Source organism: Mus musculus, chromosome 2, assembly GCF_000001635.26.
Source record: "Mus musculus strain C57BL/6J chromosome 2, GRCm38.p6 C57BL/6J".
NCBI lineage: Eukaryota > Metazoa > Chordata > Mammalia > Rodentia > Muridae > Mus > Mus musculus.
The window spans coordinates 39023744-39051723 of record NC_000068.7 but is presented as its reverse complement, the minus strand read 5'-3'; the positions used below and the strand labels follow the sequence as shown (position 1 = coordinate 39051723).

Below are 27980 nucleotides of genomic sequence, written 5' to 3'. Positions count from 1 at the left end.
TACCCTCTAAAAAGTTGTCCCCAACCCTGCACCCCCAAGCACCTGCCTCTTCCAGTATAATTACTGGACATTACTCACAGCAGTTCACAAAGCCTTTTGACCCTTTCTCCAAAGTCAAGCATAGGCAGAAGGGAACTCTTTATCCCCATAGAAACAGCTACTGCAAGGTGCTACATGAATGGCAACAACAGGAAAAATAAGCCAAGTGTGGTGCATGTTTATAATCTCAACACTTGGATTGATACAGGAGGATCAGGTCTTCAAGGCCAGCCTGGTCTATTTGAAACCCTGTCTCCAAAAAAAGGGGGTGGGGGAAATAAATTAATTAATTCAAAACAAAAAAATAATGTAAAATGGAAAATAGTATTATAGTAACTATGGGGTTTGTTATATTTGATATAGTCAGTAGTGTTTTTTTTTTTTTTTTTTTTTTTGGAGGGGGGGAGGAGGTGAGACAGGGTTTCTTTGTGTAGCCCTGGCTGTCCTGGAACTCACTTTGTAGACCAGGCTGGCCTCCAACTCAGAAATCCGCCTGCCTCTGCCTCCTGACCCGAGTGCTGGGATTAAAGATGTGCACCACCATGCCCGGCTTGTCAGTAGTGTTTTGAATTAGGGTAAATATCAGTGTTCCATAGTGATAATCCTGTAGATAAGTGGTTAGCTTGTTTTAAAGTATAAATATAAAAGCATCATCTACTAGTACTCAATAGATAACTATGGTATGTGAATGTATGTAAATATGAGAAAAAACAATCATGAAGTAGTATATTGTTTTGTAGCTATCATGATGGGACCTTTTGTACCAATATTATTTTCCTTGAATTCTCTTTTGTGAATGAGGAGTCTCATATCCCTCTCCTTTGTCATACACCAGAGGGCATAACAATATTAGGAAATTAAGCACTAGGCAATGGTGGAGCACACCTTTAATCCCAGCACTCGGGTCAGGAGGCGGAGGCAGGCAGATTTCTGAGTTGGAGGCTAGCAAGTTCCAGGACAGACAGCCAGGACTATATAGAGAAACCCTGTCTTGGGGAGGGGGGGTCCTTAAAAGAAAAGAAGAGAAGAGAAGGGAAGGGAAGGAAAGGAAAGGAAAAAGGAAAAGAAAATTAAGCAAGAGAGCAGACAATTAACAAATACTCGTCTTGGTCTTGCTTCCCAAGACTTTCAATAAATTGATGTCTAAACATCAGCCACGTGACCCAACTCAGTAGATTCTAGCTGCCCACTGAAGAAGTAATAGCAATGCTCCTGGAAGACACAGAAGAATAGCAGAGCTTGAATGTCCTATGAGCAGACACCTGCAGGCTATACTGTGTTCTAGAATTTTATGGAAAAATCATTTTCCTTTTTTTTAACTTTCTTAATATTGAACCAATTCTATGGGTATTTTTTGTTTGTCTATGTAATTGTGTGTCATTCCTCTTGTTGTTGTTGATTGATGACTTTTAGGGGCAAGTTGTTTTCTGAAAGTCTTAGTATTGCAGATTCTCTCCCCTGGATAGCTTACTTCTCCTTTTGTTTTGTTTTAGGAATGGTCAGAAAAGATGGAACAGCTTGAAAAGGTCAGTCATTATTGTTTTATGCATGCTGGCATCTTCTGTGGGGTTTAAGAACTATTTTCTCCAGCCAGCACTAGTTGGTAAAGGCCCATAATCCCAGCTACTCAATAGACTAAACCAAGAGGATTGCAAGGTCAAGGCCTGCCCTGGCTTTGACCAGAGTGAGTTCAAAACCAGCCCTAACAAGATTCCATTCTTTAATTTAAAAAAAAAAAAAAATCATTTGTTAAATTCTTATGTGTTTTTTTTTTTCTTTATTTTGGTTTTTTGAAACAGGGTTTCTCTGTGTAGCCCTGGCTGTCCTGGAACTCACTCTGTAGACCAGGCTGGCCTTGAACTCAGAAATCTGCCTGCCTCTGCCTCCAAAGTGCTGGGATCAAAGGTGTGCGCCACCACCGCCCGGCTTATGTGTTATTTTTGTCTGTGTGACTCTATGCCACATGTGTGACACACAGATACATGGAGACCAGAACAATTGGACCCCTTGGAACTAGAATCACATAGCTACTTGTCTTAAAAGTTCCAGGTGCTGGAAACTTTTCTGGAATAGCAATAAATTCCCTTCACTACTGAGCTAGCCACTTCAAAATTCTCTTAAAAGTCAGAACTGGGAACTGGCAAGGTGGTTAAGTGTGTAGAGGTACATGCTGCTGAGCCTGACACCCGTGTTCAGTCTCCAGAAACCACATGCTGGAAGGAGAGAACCATCACCTACAAGTTGTTCTTTGATCTACACATGTATACCATGGTACACACGAGCCCATGTTCACATACACATACATACATATACATGCACAAATAATAAACATTCATAAAAATCAATCTCATATGATATAAAACAAGACTGTACTCCCCAGTACCCAGCTTACAGTACTGGTTGCTGCAGTCCTTGAAGCAGTACACTAGGTGATTGGAATGACTTCAATAGCCTGCCTCTTTTCTTCCTCCTGAATGGGCATGCTGGATATCCTTTGTTGGCTTCCTGTTGTACTCTCTACCATCATCTGGCCAAAGGCCAAAGGCTGATGCATTATCTGGGCTTGGCACCCTCTGGCTTTGAGTGGCCACTTGGGAACAGAAAGAATGACGGTAGAAAGAGTATAAATCAGATGTTTATTCCTCAACTTTATCCACACGGTGGTCCTTGGATTTCCTTAATCCTGTGACAAAACAATTAAGCTTCTGTTGAACTACAGATGGACACTTGGAGATGTTTTTTCTTACAATCTCTCCCTCTCTTTAGTGCCTTTTTGGGGGCTTTTGGGGGTGTTTGGTTTTGTTTTGTTTGCTTCACAGGCAAATTGGCTCTGCTACCTGTTTGGTTATAGGCCCTGATTGACCCTGTAGTCACATTGGGAATGCTGCCTAACAAAACTAGGGGAACCAGAACATTGCTCATGGTTTAGCACTGAAGAGATTGGAGAGTGTCTTGGCTAAACAGAGATGTTATCCTAGGACCATTGATCAATGGGCTACATAGGCAGCTAGTTGCTACATAGCAAAGCCTGTCTCAAAATAATGTCTAGGGTCCAGAGAAATGGGGAAAGGCACTTGTGGCTAAGTCTGATGACTTGAGTTTGATCCCTGGAACCCATAAGTTATCATTTGACCTCTAAACATGTGTTGTGATAGGTGTGTGTGCGTGTGCATGTGTTTACAATCACTCTGCTGTACAATACAGATTTCTAATACTTGGGTTGCCTAAGTTGGTGTCTTCTTACAGGATAAAAGGTTTCTAACATCTCAGCTGCAAGAAGTAAAGAACCAGAGCTTGAGCCTTTTTCAAAAAAGAGATGAAATTGATGAATTAGAGGGGTTCCAGCAGCAGGAAATCAGCAAAGTAAAACACATGGTACGTGTTTCAGTTTTAGAAGTTCAGTAACAGTACCAATGAGCAGTGAGCCTTTATGATCATCACTTGCAAGACTGTAAATACCCTCATAGTCTTTGTTATTATTAACAACATTAAAATGTTTCAGGTTTATTAAAAGTGGACAAGTTCTATTTGAAATGTATCTTTTTTACCTGTTTTTTTAAGGACTACACATTCAGCCTAATTCTCATCCCACAAATATGTCATTCTCTTTTTTCTTTCTGTGGTGTGTGTGTGTGTGTGTGTGAGAGAGAGAGAGAGAGAGAGAGAGAGAGAGAGAGAGAGAGAGAGTGAGTTTCGGGGGTGGTGGGGAACAAGCACATGCCACAGCTTGTGTATGGTCAGAGGACAACTTTCAGGAATCCATTCTCTCCTTACAGCATGGAATCCAGGGATTGAATTCAGGTAGAAAAGCTTGTGAAGCAAGTTCCTTTACCCACTGAGTCATTTCAGTGGTCTGACTATCTGTTTAAAGTATGTTTTTTAGCAGTGGCCTAATGGGACATTATGTCTTCTTACCAGCTTTTAAAAAAAGAAGAATGCTTGGGGAAGATGGAGCAAGAATTGGATGCACGAACCAGGGAACTTAACCGTACTCAGGAGGAGTTGGTGACTTCTAATCAGTTGTCATCTGACTTAAACGAGCGGCTAGAAGAATTGCAGAGACACTGCTCAACGCTGGAAGAGCAGAGGTTCTTGCTTGGTCTGTGGGGCCCTTGGGAGAGGTGTTGGTGTAGCATTGCTAAAGCCCACCCACATGTCCCCATTGCTGATCAGAACCTTTTTATCTCAGTGCTGGCAAAGGCTTCTGCATTCATCCTTACATGTCTAGGCCTCAGGCCCTCTACTCCATCACCACTCACTCTCTCTCCCTCCCCTGCAGACGCACAAGTTTATTCTAGTAAAACTACGCAGGACAATCTGATTTGAGTTGTAAAGTTATTGAGTACTCAAAGACAGAACTCATTGCTTAGACCTGGGTGGTCTTCCTGCTTCTGTTTCTGAAAGCCAAGGAGCCTTTACACGGAGATAAACTTAGTGTGGCTGTAACAACACTTGCAGCCTGAAATATAAGGAGTCATGTGCATTCTGCCTTTGGAGAGTAATAGAGGAAATATCAAAATTTGCTCGTTGTCTGCTTTCTTTTCATGAAGAGATCACTTGACAGCTTCAAAAGCAGGTGCAGAACATAAGATTGTAGTCCTGGAACAAAAGGAACAAGAGCTCCAGGCGATCATCCAGCAGCATTCCATTGACCTACAAAAGGTAAAATCAGGGACAAGGACAGGGACTTCCTCCTGAGTCCCACAGGTCTACTTCCTGTTCTAGCCAAATTGTACTCAGAGAGCTACTCAGCTTCCCAGGTAGCTGAACAGAAGACATGGTATTTCCAGATGTGGTGGTACATACCTATAGTCTAGGGACTTGAGAAGCTAAGACAGGCTTAGGCATTTGAGATTGGTTTTGAAAACAGTTTAAGACATCCATTTCTTTTTTCTTTTATTTTTTTAAGGAAGTGGAAGAGGTGAAGGGAGAAAAGACAACAGTATCCTAGCTGGAATTCTAAAAACATAGTATTTATTTATTTTGGTTTTGATTGACAGTCTAAATTGCTTAAAGAGGTCTAGAACGTAGAGTTATCTAACCTCAGTCTCCCAAGTAGCAAAGATTAAAGTTTGTGTCACTGTACCCATATAAAGCAAAGCATGTCATTTGTTCTAACCATGTCTTATGGGCCTTGGAATTAGTGTAGCAGTAGAGCGTGTGCTTACTATAAAGCCTTGAGTTCAGTCCCTAACACCATAAAGAAAAATATTATGTCTTAAAGTACTACATAAATAGACCTTGAGTAGAGGACCGCATAACAGCCACTGACCTGCCCAGAATATTACTAGGACTTAACGTTGTTTTTATTTTTGTTTCTTGTTTGGTTGAAAGAAATGTATTGCTCAGTATAAAGGAAACTGTAGTCCTGTGCTAAATTCTGAGACTAGCTAGATGAACAATAATAACTGTTTTTCCGTGTGTGTGTGTGTGTGTGTGTGTGTGTGTGTGTGTGTGTGTAAGGTTTATTTGTTTATGAGTTTTATGTATATGAGTACTTTGTCTACATGTACATCTGTAAATCAGAAGAAAGTATCAGATCCCAGATTCCATTACAGATGGTGGTAAGCCATAATGTGAGAATTGAACTCAGGAACTCTGCAAGAGCAGCCAGTGCTTTTAACTACTGAGCCATCTCTGTAGCCCCATCCAATATATTTTGATCATACTTCTTCCCCTCCCTCAACTCCTCACAGATGGCCCCTACCCCTCCCTACCTGCCTAACTCTATGTTCTTTCACTCTGTTTTTCTGTCAGTGGTTTATTTACAGTTTTATAAGCATTCAAGAATTACTCTATTTTTTAAACGTTGCTCCTTATAAACATTCTTCATGTCTATTAAAAGGATAAATTAAGTATCTTTTTTGTTTTGTTTTGTTTTTTGTTTTTTTGAGACAGGGTTTCTCTGTGTAGCCCTGGTTGTCCTGGAACTCACTCTCTAGACTAGGCTGGCCTCGAACTCAGAAATCTGCCTGTCTCTGCCTCCAAGGTGCTGGGATTAAAGGCATGCTCCACCACTGCCTGGCAAGCATCCTTATTTCTTAAGTAGCTGGTGCCTTACTATAAAAAAGGGTGCAGCAAATCCAGATCCAAAATACACAGTCCTCGTAGACAGCAGCTACCTTTTTATCTTCCATGAAAAATGTCAAATTCTTTCCTGGGACCTCCTTATAGTGGCTCTGCTGGAAACTCATCAAAGGATACAAAGATGGAAGATGGAAGAAATGGCCTCCTCCTTCCCCCCCCAATTTTTTAAATTTATTTTACTTTTTATTTTTAAACAATTATTTCAAACTAGGTGGTACAGCTTGTTGGCATGTGTCTTAACCTACTGAGCCATAGCATTCATATATATATATATGTTGTCTTCAGACACACCAGAAAAGGGCATCAGATCCCATTACAGATGGTTGTGAGCCACCATGTGGTTGCTGGGAATTAAGCTCAGAACCTCTGGAAGAGCAGTCAGTGCTCTTAACCACTGAGCCATCTCTCCAGCCCCCTAATTTTTATTCATATGTGCATTTGTGTATGTGTTCATGAACTTGTGGCATTGCGTACATGTGGAGATCAGAGGACAACCTTCAAGAGTCAGTTCTTTCCTTCTACCATGTGGGTCCCAGAGATTGAATTCAGGCTGTAAGGCTTAGCAGCAGATGCTTTTAACCCACTAAGCCATCTCACTGGCCCGTGATGGTATCCTTGCTAAGCATAATGGCAAGTGGAGGTTGGACAGACTTAAGAAATGCTGAGGGGACTAAGAAAACAAATCTTTGTTCCTGGTTTGAGTATCTGAGTTGCTGATACTACCAGTCATTACTTAGAGAGCATTCATTATAGAAAGGTCAGCTAGTACCAGGGTTGTGAGAGAGTAAATTTTTATTGTTGTTCTTAATAGCCACATATGACTTTATAAACTTTACATATTTATAAGAATAAGGATAAGGTAAAATACGCAATAAGCTGATACCCTGTGTATGAATTCTTCAGGCTAAGAGAACAGTATTTCTATACAGGCTTCTGTGTGTTCTTCACTGTTCCATCTCATCCTTTCTCCTTCAGAAATAACCACAAGTTGGCCGTAGTGGTGCACATCCTAATCCTTAATTCCAGCACTCAGAAGGCAATGGCCAGCCTAGGTCTATATAGTTAGACCCTGTCTCAAAAAATAAAATAATAATAATAATAATAATAATCTAGCACAGCTATAGATTGTTTTAATTATTGCTTTCTTTTATATTTTCACATTTGCTTCCTATACAATATATTCATTTGTTCTCATTTTTCTTAGTATTATATAAATAAAATCATGCTGTAAGTATTCTAAACCTTGCTATTTTGTTTTGTTGAGATAGTCTCACTTGTATTTCTAGCTGGCCTAGAACTCACTATGTAGACAAGGCTGGCCTTCCATTCACAAAGATCCACCTACCTCTGCCTTCTGAGTGCTGGGATTAAAGGCATGCACCACCATACCCCACTTATATATTCCCAATCTTAGAGTAAGTTTTACTTTAGACTCATACCTATGAGGCTTAGTGTAGCTAGAGAGTAGATGAAGAGGGAGACTTAAGAAATAAACAGGTTTAGCAGCAGAGACGGTGTTTGATAGCATTCCCATTAGTCTGCCCCAGGTGTTAAAGGCCAGACCAAAAGGATTGTAGGAATGTGATCCATAACAAAAGTAACTGAAGCTGGGAAACTGATTCTTTTCCTGACCCCAACTTTATGTTCAACCTAACCAACACAGTAACTTGTATAAGATGACTTCAATGGAATGGTCACCATAGGGTTTCTCTAGTTCAGATTATTATGCAGCAGAGCAAGTGTAGGCTTGAACCCTGAAGACCAGTTTGAATCCTTAACTGTGTCACTGAGAGATGCCTCGTTTTTTGTAACATAAACACAATGAAGAGTGACTGTAAGAACTAGAAATGATGGAAAATGCTTGTACATGTTTGCATACTGGAGCTACTTCTGTTGCTACTGTGGCTAAACCATGCTTCTTGCAAGTATTTCTATTACACTGGCTCGCATTATAGTGGGAGAGATTTGTTTGGGCGAAGCTGCTTTCCTTCCCGTCTTAACATTCATCTTCCATGCCTTATCTACTTTCTGAATATTTCAATTTACCTCAGCATCAGCCTTTCTGGACTCTTCCACCCAGTTTCCTGGTCCAGGTGAATTTGTTTTAGCTCTTTGCATATTTTGTCTGTTCTTCTAAATAAATAGCCTTAAGGGAGGAAAGATTTATTTTAGGTTACAGTCTATCTTAGTCAGTGTTCTATTGCTGTGAAGAGATACTATGACCAAGGTAAATCTTACAAAAGAAAGCATTTATTTGGGGGCTTGCTTACAGTTTGGGATGTTTAGTCCATTATCATTATGGCAGGCAGGGAGCATGGTAGCAGCAGGCATGCACTAGACCATGTAATCCTTTCAAACAGTTCCACTCCCTGGTTACTAAGCATTCAAATATATTAGACTATTGGAGCCATTCTTACTCAAGCCACCACATAGTCCATTATTGAGAGAAGTGAAGGTGGCAGGGACTTCAAACAACTCGTCACGTTATCCACAGCCGGAAGCAGAGAGGAAAGAATGCATAAATGCTCACTTGTACTTAGCCCCCTCTCTGCACTTACATAGTCCAAGACTTAAAGCCAGGGACTGGGCTAGGTTTTCCATATCAATTAATGTAATCAAGACAACTCCTCTACAAACATGCCCACAGACTAACCTGATGTAGATGAACCCTCACTGAGACTCTGTTCCAAGATTATTTTAGATTGTGTCAACTTGAGAAACCAACACACTGCTCTTCACGCACAATGCTGTTTCCTCTCCTGACTCTAGGCACCTGTACTTGACTGTTTAGGAGGCCTAGTCTGAGCATCCCAAAGAGTTGATTCCCTACTGCCTCTACGTTCTCAAGCATTTTGTATGCCCATGTCTTACAGGATGATTATGTTGCGTTATAGTTGTGAGTAGTTCATCTCCAGTAGTTCTACTTCCAGAGATCAGACTTCTTGGTTTTTTTTGAACATGTAAATTTTTGGACAGCAACTGTACTGGCTGGTTTTGTGTGTCAACTTGACACAAGCTGGAGTTATCACAGAGAAAGGAACTTCAGTTGGGGAAGTGCCTCCATGAGATCCAGCTGTGGGGCATTTTCTCAGTTAGTGATCAAGGGGAGAGGGCCCCTTGTGGGTGGGACCATCTCTGGGTTGGTAGTCTTGGATTTTATAAGAAAGCAGGCTGAGCAAGCCAGGGGAAGCAAGCCAGTAAAGAACATCCCTCCATGGCCTCTGCATCAGCTCCTGCTTCCTGACCTGCTTGAGTTCCAGTCCTGACTTCCTTTGGCGATAAACCGCAGTATGGAAGTGTAAGCTGAATAAACCCTGTCCTCCCCAACTTGCTTCTTGGTCATGATGTTTGTGCAGGAATAGAAACCCTGACTAAGACATCAACAGATAATGTTTAATCCTGACAAAAGTTTTTTAAATTGTGGGGTTATGCATCCATTCTTCAGAGTCTTCCCACTTGTTGAAACCTGATGACCCGCACTCTTTTGGGAGAAGAGAGTGGGCTTCCTCAGTGGGTGAAGTACCACCACAGATCTTTGTGCTTGTGTATTCAAAGCTTCTTGGATTCTTGGATCTGACATTGAACAACATATGATGGTTGATAGTGATGAAAAGAACCAACTCCTGTTCTGTCATCATCATCGCTGCATTCATTGACAGAATGTCAGGCTGAAGTGTACACCATTGTTCAGAGGCCAAGCTGTGATATTATTCAGTATGGCCCATTGGTTCCTGTCATTTGTTACAGAAATTCTCTCCATGTCCTTAAAGCAGTTATCTTGGCTTTCTCCCTCTGTACCCAGCTCTTGAGTTTCCAAGAATATCATTATTGTTTTCTGGTTTGTGGTGTTTATTGTCACTGCTAGGGATTGAATCCAGGGCCTTAGGAATGTGCTTCCATATAGGTCATTTCAGGGACACTGGGAACTTCTTTAATAGGATTGGCCTTACTGCCTCTACCAGACTATATGGTGCCTAAATCGGCTATCATGCTTGCTTCTTGTTGTACTAGGTCTCTTCACCTGGTGCTTGCTTCTTGTTGGAGTAGGTCTCCTTCTTTAATGTTGCTGGTTCTGATCTGGCATCTCTGTCCCAATTTTCAAGGAAGCTTTCTTGGCTGCATGTTTTTCTGTGATGTGATTGAACACAGAATTTCTGGAAACATGATACAACAAGGCAGGGGAGAGAGGTAAGAGGGCTTATAGTCTAAAGAGGACTTAAAGAATGACTCTGCTTTCCCCTCCAGGTCACTGCTGAAACGCAAGAAAAAGAAAAAGTCATCACACATCTACAAGAGAAGGTTATATTCTTGGAAAAGAGACTAGAACAGAATTTATCAGGAGAAGATCATGTACAAGAACTCTTGAAAGAGGTAATGGCTGCTCATGCTGGCCAGTGTTAGAAAGGCATGGTATTGCATATGTTCTGAGTTTCTGATCTGGAGGGTTAGATGAAAGCTCTCTGCAACTTTGTATAGCTCTTTTGAGTCCCAAATTCTGGGATCAAGCCATCTTTCTCCCTAATTTCCCTAGTATTTGAGACTATAGGCACATACTACAGCATTTGGCTTATTCTACTTTGGATTGAAATAAAAATAGCCTTAGCTGGGCAGTGGTGGCGCACTCCTTTAACCCCAGCACTCGGGAGGCAAAAACAGGTGAATCTCTGAGCTCTAGGCCAGCCTGGTCTACAGAGTGAGTTCCAGGACAGCCAAGGCTACATAGAGAAGCCCTGTCTCTAAAAAACAAACAAACAAACAAGCAAGCAAGCAAAAATAGCCTTATAGTGGTGGACATTGTGTCCCAATTCTTACACTGCTTGCCTGACTTGTACAAAGTCCTGAATTTAGTCTCTAGCACTTTATTAAACCAGGTGTGGAAGTGCATGTCTGTAATTCAATAATATAGAACGTAGAAGTAAAACTTTAGGGCCATCCTTGGCTACATGGTGAGTTTGAAGCTAGCCTAGGCTACATGAGACCCTGTCTCAAAACAAAAACCAGTCTTCATGTCTCCTTTGTTGTTTCTCAGAGAAGGAGAGAACTTTGTTTACAGGACTATAAGGACAGATTGCATTCTGACCATATGATGATTGATGCTACCCAGGCCGCCTTGTCTTGCTGCCCTGTTCCCTTCCCTGCACTTTCCCCTCTTTCTACTGGCAAAGAAAATTATGAAATCCTTTAGCTTGAGCAAAAACTACCTTGCACCATAGGTTTACCTTGGCTGAGGGAGCTGTTGAGCTGACTGACCTTACCCTATAATAGAGGTAAACTTTTTCTCCTCTTTGTAGCCCAGTGATTAGCCTCATCATGACAAAGTTGTCAAAGTCATGAGCTCTGAGCCTATCCTAGAATAGACTCCACTGTCTATCAAGCCAAGCTTCTCCTCCTCTCCAGCCACTGCAGTACTGCAGTGCTTCCCAAAGCAATAAAGGTGCATTGAAGTCTCTAGGCTGGCCACCCTACAGCAGTCTCTCCTTCACTATCGTCACTCCTATGAAACTAATCTTTTCCAACTACATAGTTCACTATGGCTTTCTGATCATATCAACCTTGAACACCGTCCACAATTCCCTTAAACATCTACATAAGTATAAGGTGTAAGTTGGTTTCTAGAGGCCAGCATCTGTGTTTGTATCTTGTGTCTAGTCACTGTGACTTGAAGCTAGTCAGTTAATCTCTTTGTATTGTCTTCTCTATAAAATTGAGTTTATTATTGTGTCAGACACGATGAAATAATAAAAATTGGAGCATAGAAGGTATTACTGTTATTATAATCATTATTATGCCATAGTCAACATTATTAAAGAGTAAAGAGGAATTATTTGCAAGTTTGTTGAAAGCACTTTTCCAAGAAATTCTGACATCAGCAGATATAGACTAAGACCCCACATTTAGCCAGCCTCCTCAGTAAAGTTAATGCCAGGTTTTGGAAGATCCATTCGAAAAATTGCTGCCTGCAAAATAAAGTAAAACTTCCTTTTGCAACACTAAAGAATTCCTCATTATTTGGCCCTTTTGCTAAACATCACAGTCTTGATTTATTGACCTAAGCCCATCATCACATTGACTTCTGAAGAGCTGTAGTTCTCTGAACACAGCAAGCTCTCGTGTGTGTGTGTGTGTGTGTGTGTGTGTGTGTGTGTGTGTGTGTGTGTGTGTGTGTGTGTTGGAGACAGATTCTTACTATTGGCCTTGAGTTCACAGAGATCTGCCTGTTTCTGCCTCCTGGGATTTCCACCACCATGCCTGGCTTTGTATATGCTTTTGTTATTAGTCATGTGTCCCAGCCTTGGAAACAAAAGACTGACAAATTTATTTGTGTGTCCTCTATGATATGTGATGACATCTACTTTGCTGGTTGTGTTATCTGTTTGTGCCTAGCACAAATGTTATAGCATCAATAAGTATTCATTAAATGTGGAAACAACTCTTTCCTCTTATTTATTTTTTAAATTACAGAAAACAGTTGCTGAACAGAATCTGGAAGATACTAGGCAGCAGCTCTTGGCTGCCAGGAACAGCCACACCAAGGCACTTTACCTCCTGGAGACTCGGGTACTGACTTTACTCCCAGTATTTGCTACAATGTGTAAAACCTGGTTGGATGGGGTTTAGTTAGAAAGTTTCTTGGCCAGAGGACCTTCATTCTCAAGAACTACTTTTGCTAGGTTGAGGTAGTTGTTTTCTCCACTCTAGGCCCCAACTGTATTTTTTTTCTTTTTTTTTTTAATTATTTCTTTATTTTATATATATTGGTGTTTTGTCTGCATGTATGTCTGTGTGAGGCTATTATGTTTTGGAGTTAGAGTTATGAGCTGCCGCATGGATGCTGGGAATTGAACCTGGGTCCTTTGCTCTGGAAGAGCAGTCAGTCCTGTCAACTGCTGAGTCATCTCTTCAGCCCCCCAAGTGCACTTCTGATCTCCAGGCATGAATCTTATACAGTTTAGAGAATGTAAAGTGATGGCTCCTTGTGTCTGCTGCTGAGGTTACTAATGAGCTTTCACCTATTGCTTCATCTTCTGAGCTTTCTACTTTTAAATTCTCTACATATCCTATACTTATTTTTCTTTAACGGTTTCAGTCTTTTCTTAATTGGGTTATAGGGTTTTGTTTCATATTCTAGTTCCTAATCTCATCATTGTTGGTCCTGAACCAGTTGGTTTATGTATCCCTTGATGAACACAAATTCTGAAGTTTGATATCACTTCTATCCTCTAGTCTGAAGCTCTATCTAAAGGCATCCATTTCATGTTTCTAAGTCACAGAGATAATTAATTGTACAATTTTGTCCACATAGTAGAACTCTTGTTCACATTCGGACTGTCGTTGTGTGTGGCATTCAGTAAAAATCCAGCTTTCCAGAGGATGTTTTTCATAGGGGAACCAGGAACGGGGATAACATTTGAAATGTAAATAAAGAAAATATCCAATTAAAAAAAAAAATCCAGCCGGGCGTGGTTGCGCACGCCTTTAATCCCAGCACTGGGGAGGCAGAGGCAGGCAGATTTCTGAGTTCAAGGCCAGCCTGGTCTATAAAGTGAGTTCCAGGACAGCCAGGGCTACACAGAGAAACCCTGTCTCGAAAAAACAAACAAACAAAAAAAAGCAAAACTGCAGCTTTCCTCTTCTCCCAGGTCTCATAACACAGTTTACCGAATAGTCAGCCCTCCCTCTCTGTCACTGACCTAACTTTAGTACGTGCTGAGCTTTTCTGAACACATTAGATTGTCTCTGCCTTTGCTAGTGTATCACCATAATAGGTAGTCAGTGTTTTGGCGGTATGTATCTCAGAATATGTGGTCTAAGTCCAAAATTCAAGGTGTGATCAACAATCCCACTTCTGGGACTCTTTCCCAAGAAAGTTATTAAAACCACACCAAACAATTTTGTGTAAAGACATTAATGACTACCTTATTTTAGATGTTAAAGAATGTCAAAGAGGACAGTCAAGATGGCTGAGCAGGTAAAGGAACCTGCTTCATCAGCCTGACAACCTGGGTCTGATCCCTGGAGCCCACACAGAGTGGACGGAGACAATCAACTGCATAGAGTTGTTCTTTGACCTCTACAGCATGCTGTGGTGTGTGCATCCATGTACCCACATGCATGCCACACACGCAATATGTAAAAATTTAAGGATCTAAAAAAAAATAAAAATGTAAAGCAATCTAAGAACCTGCAGGTGGTCCTGTAGCCATGTGGTCAGTAAAGCAGGAAGCACTCTTTGAGAAAATAATAATCTCTGATCTGAGTGGGAGGGCAAGGATGACAGATTATTTTTAATGTATACAAACTATTTTAAAAAGTCATAAAGACTTGAAGAAAACATATTAAAGTGGTATTGGTTTATAATGGGAGACTCAGCTCTCTAATTACCAATATAGAGTTTATATAACTGTGGGTTATGGAATTAAAGCTGGGACCTTACTCATTCTAGGCACTGTCTCTACCACTGAGACATGTGTATCCCTGAGTTGAACTATTCTGGTTTGGATTTGATTTTATTTTCATTTTGTTTATTTTTAGATAGCTTCTTACTATGCAGCCCAGGCTGGTCTAGAAGTTGCAATAATCCCCCTGTCCTTTCAAGTACTAAAGTTTCTTCTGTGAATTGCCATGCCTTACCTGTTCTGAAAGGACTGGGTTTTGGTTTGTTTGCTTACTTTTAAATTATTTTCTTATGTGTGTGGGTATTTTACCTAAGGGTTATGTCTGTGCACCTTATGCAGGCCTAGTACCTACAGAGGTCAGAAGAGGGCACCATAAAGTCCCTAAAACTGGAGTTATAGCCCTTTGTGAGCCACCATTTGAGTGCTGGGAATTGAACCCCGGGACTTCTGAACTACTGGTAGAGTAGCCAGTACTCTTAACCATTGAGCCATCTCTCCAGCCTCTCTTGTTTGGTTTGAGACAAAACTATATAGCCCTGGCTAACCTATAACCTTTAGATATATATACCAGATTGGCCTCAAGCTCAAGGATTTGTATTCGTCTGCTGGGATGAATGGCATGTTCCTTTTTTATTTATATATACATTTAATATAAATATATATGTATACACACACACACTCCTGTAGCCTAGGCTAGCTTCAAGCTTATTATGTAGGGAGGGATAGCTTTGAACTTCTGATCATCTGCCTCTGCCTACTGAGTGCTCCAACTATAGGCATGTGCTACTACACTTTATTTGTAGCTCTTAATTATATTTGTTGTTTTACTTTGTTTTGCTTTTTTTCTTTTTTAAGATTGATTTATTTTATATATTTGAGTGCACTGTAGCTGTCTTCAGACACACCAAAAGAGGGCATCAGAGCCACCATGTGGTTGCTGGGAATTGAACTCAGGACCTTCGGAAGAGCAGTCAGTGCTCTTTTTTTTTTTTTTTTTCCATTTTTTATTAGGTATTTAGCTCATTTACATTTCCAATGCTATACCAAAAGTCCCCCATATCCACCCACTCCCACTCCCCTGCCCACCCACTCCCCCTTTTTGGCCCTGGTGTTCCCCTGTACTGGGGCATATAAAGTTTGCAAGTCCAATGGGCCTCTCTTTCCAGTGATGGCCGACTAGGCCATCTTTTGATACATATGCAGCTAGAGTCAAGAGCTCCGGGGTACTGGTTAGTTCATAATGTTGTTCCACCTATAGGGTTGCAGATCCCTTTAGCTCCTTGGCTACTTTCTCTAGCTCCTCCATTGGGAGCCCTATGATCCATCCATTAGCTGACTGTGAGCATCCACTTCTGTGTTTGCTAGGCCCCGGCATAGTCTCACAAGAGACAGCTACATCTGGGTCCTTTCGATAAAATCTTGCTAGTGTATGCAATGGTGTCAGCGTTTGGATGCTGATTATGGGGTGGATCCCTGGATATGGCAGTCTCTACATGGTCCATCCTTTCATCTCAGCTCCAAACTTTGTCTCTGTAACTCCTTCCATGGGTGTTTTGTTCCCAAATCTAAGGAGGGGCATAGTGTCCACACTTCAGTCTTCATTCTTCTTGAGTTTCATGTGTTTAGCAAATTATATCTTATATCTTGGGTATCCTAGGTTTGGGGCTAATATCCACTTATCAGTGAGTACATATTGTGTGAGTTTCTTTGTGAATGTGCAGTCAGTGCTCTTAACCACTGAGCCATCTCTCCAGCCCCTGTCATCCCCTCCCCTTTTTGAGGGGTGAGGTTTCTGATTTTAATTTTAAAGCTATGCTTTAAACCTGCCCAGTTTCTTGTGAATAGAAAGACAAAAAAACCAATGCTTCTGTTTCCCCTCAGGTGAAGGACCTAGAGCGGAGTCTACAGGCTGCTGAAGAACAGCTAAGCCAGAGTAGAAATGTTGTGGCTGACCAGGAAGCCCAGATCCAGAAGCTTGTAAGTGTGCACCGTGCGCAGCCCTAGTGCTTTCCATCAGCACCTTTGTAAGTGTGCACCATGCGCAGGCCTAGTGCTTTCCATCAGCACCTTTGCTGATGCCACAGATGCTCACAACAGGGTTCAACATGAGCAGAGCAAGGAATGGGGAGGTTCCCCTTGGAGGGAGTGTTACCCAGAGCCATGGACTAACTGGGAGTTTCTACCCAACATCTGCTTTTGTTGAGGACCCTGCCCTTTTGTGGGTCCTCAAAAGCTCAAAGCTTAGCTTTCAGTCAGAGGTGTGGAAAACAGGTCAAAACCATGGGATGAGCAGGATCTTATGGCAATATCCATTAATCCCAGCATTTGCAAAGCTGAAGAAGACAGATCTTTCTGAGATCAAAGCCAGCCTGGTCTACATAGTGAGTTCTAGCCAGCCAAGCCTGCATAGTGAGATTCTCTCAAAAACCCAAAAAATGGGTTGAAATATTTGTACAGCCATCACAGCCTGAGTGAGCAAAATAGATTGGAGCTAGGGAAATAAAAGTAGCCAACATTGATTTCCTGTTTATGGCATCCCTAGCACTGTGCAGGATACTTTTCTCTTAGTTCTTGTAGCATACTTAACAAATTGGCACTGCCCATCATACTCATTCAGTAGACGAGGTGAGCATAGAGGTAGCAAGACTCACATCTGTCTCACACATAGCCCTGTTCTTCACCACCTCATTCTCTGCCTCCCCCAGGAAAACCTCAGCCGTAGAGATCCAGTGAGTAGCAATGGAGGCCTATATCTGAAAACAGGGTGGTGCTCAGCATGTACCATAAAGGATATGCGAGTGAAACCAGGACAAAATGCATGGCTTCAGTTCCCATGGCAGGCCAGACCTAGCAGCAATATGTAGAACATGCAGGGGTTTGAACTCACACTAGGGCAGCCAAAGTCAAAGGGTAGTATCTCTTAGACAGTCAGAAAACAGCTTGCCTCTGAAATCTTTGTGTCTTCCATTAACTGTTGTTATTTTACTGCAGATCACTACAAACCAGGAGAACAGCCTTTCCCAGCAGCAGGTTCTTGCCCTGGAACAGCATTGCAGGGAGCGCATCCATGCACTGGAGGCCCAAATTGAAGCTCTGGAACAAACACGGGTAGCTGACCAGATAGCCTCAGAGCAGGGAATGGTGAGTGGAGTGAGCGTCAGCACATGCAGGAGCACTGTGTCACTGCCACTAAGCAGAATGGTGCCTCTCTAGGCTGGGGAACCACTTGAGAGGGCAGTTCACCTTTCCCATAAGTATTTAAACTGCTTAGGAGACTGGAAGTAAAAAGACTTCTCTTTACAGAGATGCACAGCAGATGTGTTCACCACAGGGACAACTCCCTGATCTCTAATATTCCCCTTGGGTTTTTCTGAAATCCATATTGTCCCTTCCTAATGGCTTCTCTCTTCTACAATGCCTCTGTGTCCTACAGTGTTAAGAGACGTGATTTTCTTAAGGACCTAGAGATCGAGCCTCATACCTGCTAGGCTCTATAGCTGAGCCACTGTCCCACCCCTGGAGAGTTCCAGGTTTTCTTCCTTGTCCCTACCTGTTGTTTACTCGATGCTTACGGTGACTGAAATAAAGGTAATTTCTTTAATGGAGGCCAGAGATTATATATGAGCTATCTTCCTCAGTTGCTTTCCATCTAACTTTTTGAGATAGAATGTCACTAATTTGGCCAGAATAGCTGACCAACAACCCCCAGAGTGCCACCAGGCTCTGCCCAGCACTGGAATTACAGGTGTGCACCACCACTCCCAACTTTTTCACATGGGTGTTGGGAATCTGAATTCAGATTCTCATACCTTCATAAGCACATTATCAGCTGAGCAATTTCCTCAGCCCAAGAAAGGTTATTTCAAAAGGACATCAGAGAGATCAGACTGCTTATGAGAAAATATGGCAGGTAAGGCCTATTCTTATTAGTGCTCTGCTCAATTTACAGCTACAACTGCAGCAGGAAAATGTGGCCCTTAAAGAAAGCAGAAATGAATGTGAACATTCCTTACAACATCACCAATTGGAACTAAAGAAACTAAAGGTATTTCTATAATAGAATCAGTTTTATTTTTATAATAGAATCCGTTCCTATCTGTCCCGAATGTTCGGAATGCACAGGTGAAAGCCCTACACTTACAGCAAAGAGGAAGTGGAAGTTGCTCCTGCTCCAGTGCTTCTGTTAGGTGTCTCTGGAACAGCAGCAGTGCTCCTAAACACAGCCGTCTCTCCAGCCCCAGCATGCCCTCTTTCTTATAGGCCCTCTAGGCTCCCGGGGCCCTGTACCTTTGGGAGGTGAATCATGGCAGTTTTTTGCCCCGTTTGGTCCTAATATCAAGCCTTTGCAGACCTTCTCTGTAGCTCAGGGCCTGCCCCTTGAGGCTCCCAGTAACAATATCCAATGAGTTGCTTAGGCAATATTGCATCATGAAAAGCGTGTATCTTGCAATCAGATTTTCTTCTTTTTTAACTAAGACTCAAACCCAGGATCTTGTACATACTAGATAACCATTATAGTGCTAAATTATATATCTATCCCTGTCTGTATTTTTTATTTGAGACAAGCTCTTAAGTTGGTGATGGAGCCAAGCAATGGTGGCACATGCCTTTAATTCCAGAACTTGGGAGGCAGAGGCAGGCAGATTTCAGAGTTCGAGGCCAGCCTGGTCTACAGAGTGAGTTCCAGGACAGCCAGGACTACACAGAGAAACCCTGTCTTGGAGGGAAAAAAAAAAAAAAGTTGGTGTAGGCTGGCTTTGGATTTTTCTCTCTAGCACTGAAAAGGTCCTGAATTTGCAGTCAGCCTAATTCAGTTTCCCAAGTAGCTGTGGTTACAGGCATGTACCATAAAGGCCTCACTGAAGTTAGTTGGTTTTTTGTTTGTTTGTTTGTTTGTTTGTTTTTATTCCATGAGCAGATAACTGAGTGCCCTGATTGCAGGCACCATGGGAAGTGTTAGTACAGGTCAGCAGGAAGTCTTGAAGCATATAACTAGAAACAGTAAAATACTTGCAAATACTAGCAAATGCTGTGAAGAAAACCAGGCCTTGTGAAGGACAAAGAAGGAAAAGGAAGGCTTTGGTGGCATTACAGCCAAAGATGTGATCAGTAAGACCAGCAATGTAGACAGTTCAAGGAAGGACTGATCTAGACATAAGAAGTGGCACTAAGATACAAAAGCTTGTTCTATTCAAAGAACTGCAGGAAGGCCGGTGTGGCCAGTGCTGAGTGACATTTGAAAGTATAATGAAAAGTCATTTCAGGGTTTGAGCAGAAAAGCATGGGAGAGGTTTTGTTTTAAAGGGATTTCTCTATAGATAGAGAAATTTCTGAAAGGAAAGCTTTTAGTAGCACAGATGGGAAAGGATGGTTGTGTTAGTTGAGCATATGGAGGACACATTCAGCTTCTGGATGAAGCTACTCATGGAACATTTAGGACTTGCCACACTGCAAGGCAAAAATGAGAGGAAGGAGAGTTAGAGTGACTCCTAGGTTTGGTTTGTGAGGCTCAGAGCTCCATGGCCTCAGCAGTGATGGCATTTCAGCTAAGATTCCTTTTGTGGGCACCTTATAGCAAATGTGCACTGTTGGACTCCTAGAGTATTTTGGTCTCTGTCTACTAAATTTCAATAGCCAGCCCACTGATGACATCCAGAAATGTCTTTTGGGAACCAAAATTCCACCTGACTTGAGGGCTGGCCACTGAGGTAACTGGGCACATAGAGATACCATCCACAGATGTCTAGGACATACCTAGTAGTTTTTTAACTGAAAAGACTGGAAGTCAGGGCAGAGGTTTAAGGTAAATATATAAATTAGAAAAACAACGTAGCAGCCTGTGGTAGTGGCTCACGCCTTTAAACCTAGCCCTCAGGAGGCAAAAGCAGACAGATCTCTGAGTTTGAGGCCAGCCTAGTCTTTAGAGGGAGTTCTAGGACAACCAGAGCTACAGAGAGAAATCCTGTCTTGTGGGTGGGGGAAAGAAAGTGGTGGTGGTGGGGTACACATGAGAAGAAAGAAGACAGGAATGAAGGAGGGGGAGGAGGTAGGTAAGTAGGTATTTGTGGTCCAAGAATAGTAGGTAGTGCAGCCCTTTGATTCCAACTGATAGAGGCAGAGGATCTCTTGAGTTTGAGGCTAGCCTTTTTTACATTGTGAATTCCAGACCAGCCAGTGCTACATAGTGAGATTCTGTCTCAAAAACAGAAAAACAGTCAGGCACAATATTGGATACCTGTAACTTCAGCATGGGGAGGACAGCCAGTCAAGCCAAATCAGTGAGTGTCAGGTTCACTGAGAGAGCTTGTCTCAAAAGATAAGATGACAGATGATTGAGTTTAACTTCTGGCCTCCACATATTCATTCATATTCTCTCTCTCTCTCTCTATCTCTCTCTCTATCTCTCTCTCTCACACACACACACACAACTTAAATGAAAACAGGATATATGTAAATCTGTCAAAAAAAGCATTGAAACCTAAAATTGATTTTTTTTTCTAATTACATTAATTTGGGAGGGGGGTGTAGAGGGCAGAGCATAAGTTGAAGGAGTTGTTTTCTGGTCCCAGGGCTTGATCAGATCGTTAGGCTTAGCTGACACCTTTACTTACTTAGTCATCTTGCCAGTCCCTAAATTTGAGTGATTGAAGTTAAATTGTTAAAACTCATAGACAGATCAAGAAAAAAAGGAAATCAGCACTAAAAAATGGCACAAATAACCAAAGTCAGGAATGAAAAATGAAACATTACTGCATATCTTACAGGCATAACATAAGAAATATAGACAACTAATTTCTAGCTATTTAGGGAGTTCAGGGTCAGCTAAGCTAAAGACGCTGTTTCAATAAAACAAAAGAAACAACAAAATACACCACAGTGTTTTACCAATGTATGTTGTAAAAGTAAAGAAGTTACATGAAATTGCCAGGCTGTAGTAGCCCATGTCTTTAATCCCAGCACTTGGGAGGCAGAGGCAGGTGGATCCCTGAGTTTGAGGCCAGCCTGGTCTACAGAATGAGTTCTAGAACAGCCAGGGCTACACAGAGAAACCCTGTCTCAAAACAAAACAAAACAACAAAAAAATGATATGAAATTGTGTATAGGAGTATATGCCATAGTCCACACTTAGAAGCTGAGGCAGGGGCAGGAGCTAAAGGGCAGCCTTCCCTCTGTATGCATATCCTAATTCATAGTCATTTCCTCTGGCAAAGAGAGTAGTACAGGGGAGATTAAGTGAAGGACTGAAACTAGAGAGTTCTTCCTATGTTAGGAAGAACTAAATAATCAAGAGTCCTTAAAGAGTGAGGCAAAGCTATGGCTCCACACAAGACAGCATGTTGTGACAACAGAAACAAATAGAGTGTTTTGGTTTTTGAGACAAGAATTCACATAACCGGGGCTGGTGAGATGGCTCAGTGGGTAAGAGCACCCGACTGCTCTTCCGAAGGTCCGAAGTTCAAATCCCAGCAACCACATGGTGGCTCACAACCATCTGTAATGAGGTCTGATGCCCTCTTCTGGTGCATCTGAAGACAGCTACAGTGTACTTACATATAATAAATAAATAAATAAATGAATAAATCTTAAAAAAAATCTATTTAAAAAAAAAAAAAAAGAATTCACATAACCTAGACTTGCTTCAAAAATCACTAACCAAGGCTGTTTTTAAACTTGTGATCCTCCTGTCTCCACCTCCCAAGTGCTAGAATTACAGGCATGAACCTCCATGTTCAAATACCAGTAGAGATTTAGAGATGCTGCATTGCCACCTTTGAAAGTGGAAGAATGGGCTTAGGTCTGAGGATTGCAGTTTGGAAAATTGGAGAGGCGAAGAAAGGACTTTGCTCCTGAGGGAGCATAGCCTACTAATATCTTGGTTAAGTCCTACAAGAAGAGGTAAGGATTTAGCTTAATTGGTAGTGTTTGCTCTGCGTACACAAAGACCTGTAGACCTACTAACATGATCAAGTATGTTAACAAGTTCAAGGCAGTGTTACAGTAGCTATAACAAACTAATATACAGACAACAGAAGCTATGCTGTCTAGCATATCATTTTTGGGTCAGTAAATAAACAAGAGGCACCACAGACATTTGAATGAGGGCATATTCTAATGTGATGTTCTCAGCCAATTAGAAGCATGTGGTGACGCACAGGGGCAAAGGCCACCAATGCCACACTATGGAACCGTATCTCAGAACAGAATGAAAAGGGAATTTTTGTTAAAACATCTGTGAGAATGATAGCTTTTGGGTTGACTGACAGTTAGGGAATAGAACTGACTATTGTTGGTGCTGTTGACAGACGTACACAGGACATGACACTGAGCCTCCATTAACCACAGGAGGCCTGTGGATGCTTACTTCCCCACCAGGGTCACTCAGGAGATGGGTCTCTTGTTGAAATCCACAATTTTGGGTGACAAATACATTGGCAGGATTCCGATCAGGACAAGTGCCACTTGTTGAGTATTTCAAGCCCAGACAAATTAGTCCTTGAAGGAAAGATACTGAACTTATATTCACACTTAGCTGATTTGATTCAGCAAGCAAGCCACACAGTTAAAAACAAGAGTCTTACACATTTGAAACTGGCATCCATATTTTAAAAAAAGAAATAGTACAGCAGGCTGATGAATAAAATCTTTGATCCAACTACAGAAACCAGGCCCAGGTTTATAAAACCATTTGTGATATCTTATGATGCAGTGGAAGACTTCTACTAAAAAAGGAAAAAAGATATCACAAAGTGACAACCACAGGGGCATCTTTAGAGCCTCAGAGGAATGTGAGGAAATTAACTATTAAATTTAGATTTAAAAAGCAGTTACATATTTCTGCCACACAAACATCAGATGCTATGCTAGTGTGTATAGGCAAGAGGTAGTAGATGGGCTCCATGGAAGACTTAGAACAGAACTGCTGCTGCCAGTGTAAAAGGGTGTGCATGAGGACCAGGAAGGAACAGCTTTCCCATCTTCCTGAAATGCCCCCGAGTCACAGGATCAGACAGAACCAGCTGACCTAGAGAGGCAGAGGCAAGCAGATTTTGAGGCCAGCCAGTCTACAAAGCAAATCCTAAGACGTCCTTTGCAGGATAGCATTATTGAAATCAGTATTTTATTTACTTGTTTTTTCTACTTGGTTCTTGGTTCTCACTTAAGAGTTCAAAAAACCTCTAATGTGCCTGGATCTGCCTTTCTTCCTTCTTCCTGTCTTCATGTATTTTTAAAGGACTGTAAATTGATGTATACACATCTTTAGGATTTGTTGCTGTGATGTTGTTGCTGTTGTTGTTGTTGTTGTTGTTTTATTTTTTTTTTAATATGGAATGCTTCACGAATTTGCGTGTCATCCTTGCGCAGGGGCCATGCTAATCTTCTCTGTATCGTTCCAATTTTAGTATATGTGCTGCCGAAGAGAGCACTTTTTTTTTGTTTTGTTTTTTGTTTTTGTTTGTTTGTTGTTGTTGTTGTTGTTGTTGTTGTTTTAAAGAGAGGGTCTCTCTATTCCCATCTGGTTTGGAACTCACAGAGATCTGCCTGTCTCTGCTTCCCAAGCGTGGGGATTAAAGATGTTCATCATCATTCCTGGTTTATTTTTATTTTTTAAAACAAGCTACCCAGGCAGTGGTGGCGCATGCCTTTAATCCCAGCACTTGGGAGGCAGAGGCAGGCAGATTTCTGAGTTCGAGGCCAGCCTGGTCTACAGAGTGAGTTCCAGGACTACACAGAAACCCTGTCTGGGGGGGAGGGGGGGGGCTATTCCCTGAACACCTTCCTCTAAAGTAAACATGCTCAACCCTAGGTTATAGTTACCATGTGTAGGAGACCTAACAGGTCCTGCAAGGTACAAGCCATGCTTACTTGACAGGTGGAGTATGATTGGGGGCTTATGGGGCTCTGAGGCACTTCAGAGCTATGTTTAACCTGGCCATGTATGCCAATGTAACTACTCACTATCTTGTGTGTGTTGGAGCATTGGGGGGCGGGGGGCAAAACCTAGAGCCTCCTTTAAGCTAGTTACTACAGAAAAATCCCTAGTCTTGTTGGTTTGCCTTTTTGAGACAGGGTATCTCCATGTAGCTCAGACTGGCCTGGGACTTAGAATTCTCTGCCTAGAGCTGGAGAGATGGCTCAGCAGTTAAGAGCACTGGCTGCTTGCTCTTCCAGAGGTCCTGAGTTCAATTCCCAGCAACCACATGGTGGCTCATAACCATCTGTAATGAGATCTGATGCCCTCTTCTGGTGTGTCTGAAGATAGCTACAGTGTACTCATATACATTAAATAAATCTAAAGACTACAGTCTAGGTCTGTGCTTCCATACCTGGTCCCGTTTCTCTTTTTAAAATGGAAATGGTAACCTCTGACCCCAAGAAGACTGTTTTGAAGATCAAGCATGACTGCAGAAGAAAGGTACCAAGGATAGTCCCCAGCATGAGCTTTCTTTGTACGCCAACCTGCTTTTCTGTCATCTCAGACATATTTTCTAGACACCAGCAGTCATAAGCATCTTTCTAGACTTCCCCCAAAAAAATCCCTGAGTAGGCAAAAAGGCATTCTTACCAAACCAGAATGTCTAGCTCCTTCCCATGCCAGCAGCTACATCCTAAACCCACATTTGGTACTAAGAGATGATCAGACGATCATGGCAAGGAGTCTTGCACAGTGTACTTCTGGGTCTCACCTTTAGCCTCTCAAGTTCATGTACCAGGTGTCTTTTTCTGCCAGAGCTACACTCACTATGAAGACAACTAACTTAAAATAAGCAGCATGGCTGGGCGTGGTGGCGCACACCTTTAATCCCAGCACTCAGGAGGCAGAGGCAGGAGGATTTCTGAGTTCGAGGCCAGCCTGGTCTACAGAGTGAGTTCCAGGACAGTCAGGACTACACAGAGAAACCCTGTCTCAAAAAACAAAAAAAAAAAAAAAAGCAGCATGTTCTGGCCCTGTAGCTGACCCCAGGGAGAGTTGTTAGGAAGAGACTGGGAGCCCACAGACCCAGAAAAACTGATGGTCATCTTTCTCCTTCAGTGATATTTTTCTGGCTCATCAGTGTAGACAGCTTCCTATGTTGGGGGTGGACATAATGTCAGCTCTAATCTTGGAACATTTCAGGAGGTCTTCTTCAACTTAGCTTCAGAGTATAAAGAAGAGCCCTGATAGAAAAGACTCTTGGTTGTTCTTAGTGACATAACCACCTGCTAACCAAATTGTTTGGTTAAGGGGGAAAAAATGCTATGATAGACTTGAATCATATACCACAAAATTAGAGCATTGTTATTGACTGCCCAGCTTTTGCCATGTAAAGTCTCAAAGTAGGAGTGGAGTACAGAAACAAAGCGTACACAGAACCCAGGGGATTCTGAGTAGTCAGAAACAGCAGGTATTACTTCACGTTCTCCCCAGGGCATCTTCCTAACCAAGTAATCAGGACCTGAAAGGTTGTACTTCACACTGTGGCTCTTGAGTGATCAGGACCTGAGAGGTCATACTTCACACTTGTAACTCTTGGGAAGCTTGAACATACTCAGAGGAGGGCAGTGATAAACACAGTCCTGTGCTGCAGAAGTGCTTCCAGGCAGCTAGGGGACTGATATTCCTGCTCACATTGAAAATGCTTGAGGTAGGACAGGCTGGTATCTAGAGTCCCTGGACTTGGGTCCTGCTGGGTTTGGTTCTCAGTCTGGTCCTGCCACCAGCTAGTACTGGAAGCTGAGGGAAATCTCTAAACGTCTTGGAGTGTCTGTTTTTACTCTTACAAAATGGGCTTGTGGGCTGGTAATATGACTAAGCAAATAAAGGCCTTGCTACCAAACCTTGGTCCTGAATTTTGTGCCTAGGACCCACATGGTGGAAGGAGAGAATTAGCTCTTACCAGTTGCCACACTCAGAGCCACACAATGACTTGCCAGCCCACAGGCATATACATAATAAATAAGCAAATGTAACTTTAAATTTTTAATGGTATTATGGGGGCTAGAGAGGAGGCTCAGCAGTTAAAAGAGCTCCTTGCTCTTCCAGAAGACTGAGTTCAATTCCTAACACCCAAGTCAGGCAGTTTATAATTGAGTTATAATTGTAGTTGCAGACTACAGGTCATCTCAGGTCCCTTCTGGCCTCCACAGGTGTCTATACATATATGACATATACTTACACTTGCACACACTAAAATAATAAAAAACAGATGTCATAAAAAGGCTTCTATGGATGAATCAGTGAGAGTGAATTTTTTTGTTTTGTTTTTCGAAACATGGTTTCTCTGTGTAGCCCTGGCTGTCCTGGAACTCACTCTGTAGACCTTGAACTCAGAAATCCACCTGTCTCTGCCTCCCAAGTGCTGGGATCAAAGGCGTGCGCCACCACCGCCCAGCAAGAATGAATGCTTTTTTTTTTTTTTTTTTTTCTTTTTTGTAAGATTTCTTTATTTATTATGTGAGTACACTGTTGCTGTCTAGAGACACACCAGAAGAGGGCATCAGATCTCATTACAGATGGTTGTGAGCCACCGTGTGGTTGCTGGGATTTGAACTCATGACCTTCGGAAGAGCAGTCAATGCTCTTAACTGCTGAGCCATTTCTCCAGCCCGAGAGTAAATTCTTGTAAAGTTCAGCAGCTGCTTCATTACATTTCCTGTGACCAGGTTGTGCCTGTGAGCTTTCTTGTTCTGTGTGGGTTCTATTAGGCCAGTTCTGGGCATTGGATAGTGAGCTTCCAGAACCACTGGCCCTCATTAGTGTGCTCATTTGTGAGATTAGGTGAAGTGTCTAACAAGACAGTCATCAGAGGGATGCAAGGAGAATTGTCCTGCAAAGTGGGGGGCCCTCTATTGGGCTTCAGGTGAAGGATACAGATAAGAAATTTGACTGTTTTGGGACTCAGTCACCTGTTTTCTGAATTCTAGGATGAATGGAGCCAAAGAGAAATTGTGAGTGTAGCAATGGCTCAAGCCCTGGAGGAGGTGCGGAAACAGAGAGAAGAGTTCCAGCAACAGGTAGGTCCCTGGCTGGCTACCAAGGTGTAAGCCAAAACTGTGTTCCCCTGCAGTCTCAGTGGCACTGCACCTTCTATGTGGGGCCATCAGAGAGACCCCATATACCCAGGGTAAGCATGTCAAGGGTCTCTAGGAACACAATCAATTGGAAAATGCCCTATGACCTGTAGGTTACTTGGAGAAACTATTACCAAGAAACCTCACCCCAGATGATGCCCTTCCTAAATTTTCATGGTTACTTAGTTGTAAACATTGATTGGAGAAAAAGTCATTAGGGAACTAACAGTCTGATTCTGTCAAGTGGTACATCACCACCTGCTATTCCCAAAGGGTAAGCCAGAAGTATAGGAAAAACTATATGTGGGGACAAATAGAGCACCTGGCTCTTGCTCTGCTGACTAGAGGTCTCCAGTGAGTTCTTGACCAATCTGAGGCCAGTCGCTTCTGGAAAAAACTTAGAGTGAT

At 42.2% G+C, this 27980-nt stretch overlaps 1 protein-coding gene and 1 non-coding gene across 8 annotated transcripts in view; one reads left to right on the top strand and one right to left on the bottom strand.

Moving 5' to 3' along the window:
* Nucleotides 1-27980, top strand: part of Golga1 (golgi autoantigen, golgin subfamily a, 1) — a 49397-nt gene that overhangs the window by 13828 nt on the left and 7589 nt on the right. For all 7 annotated transcript variants that reach the window (XR_866026.3, XR_001783203.2, NR_110968.1 and 4 more), the window contains 10 exons: nucleotides 1533-1565; nucleotides 3286-3414; nucleotides 3958-4127; nucleotides 4590-4701; nucleotides 10372-10497; nucleotides 12589-12684; nucleotides 16404-16499; nucleotides 17514-17663; nucleotides 18472-18567; nucleotides 27426-27515. Coding sequence is in view for 3 of the 7 variants with exons in the window: in NM_001290649.1 (NP_001277578.1) it covers nucleotides 1533-1565; nucleotides 3286-3414; nucleotides 3958-4127; nucleotides 4590-4701; nucleotides 10372-10497; nucleotides 12589-12684; nucleotides 16404-16499; nucleotides 17514-17663; nucleotides 18472-18567; nucleotides 27426-27515 (1098 nt within the window). In the remaining 4 variants the exon portion in view is untranslated. The remainder of the gene's footprint in view (nucleotides 1-1532; nucleotides 1566-3285; nucleotides 3415-3957; nucleotides 4128-4589; nucleotides 4702-10371; nucleotides 10498-12588; nucleotides 12685-16403; nucleotides 16500-17513; nucleotides 17664-18471; nucleotides 18568-27425; nucleotides 27516-27980) is intronic.
* Nucleotides 23841-23947, bottom strand: Gm26127. The gene has a single exon (XR_003954261.1). It is a non-coding gene; the product is annotated as a U6 spliceosomal RNA (small nuclear RNA).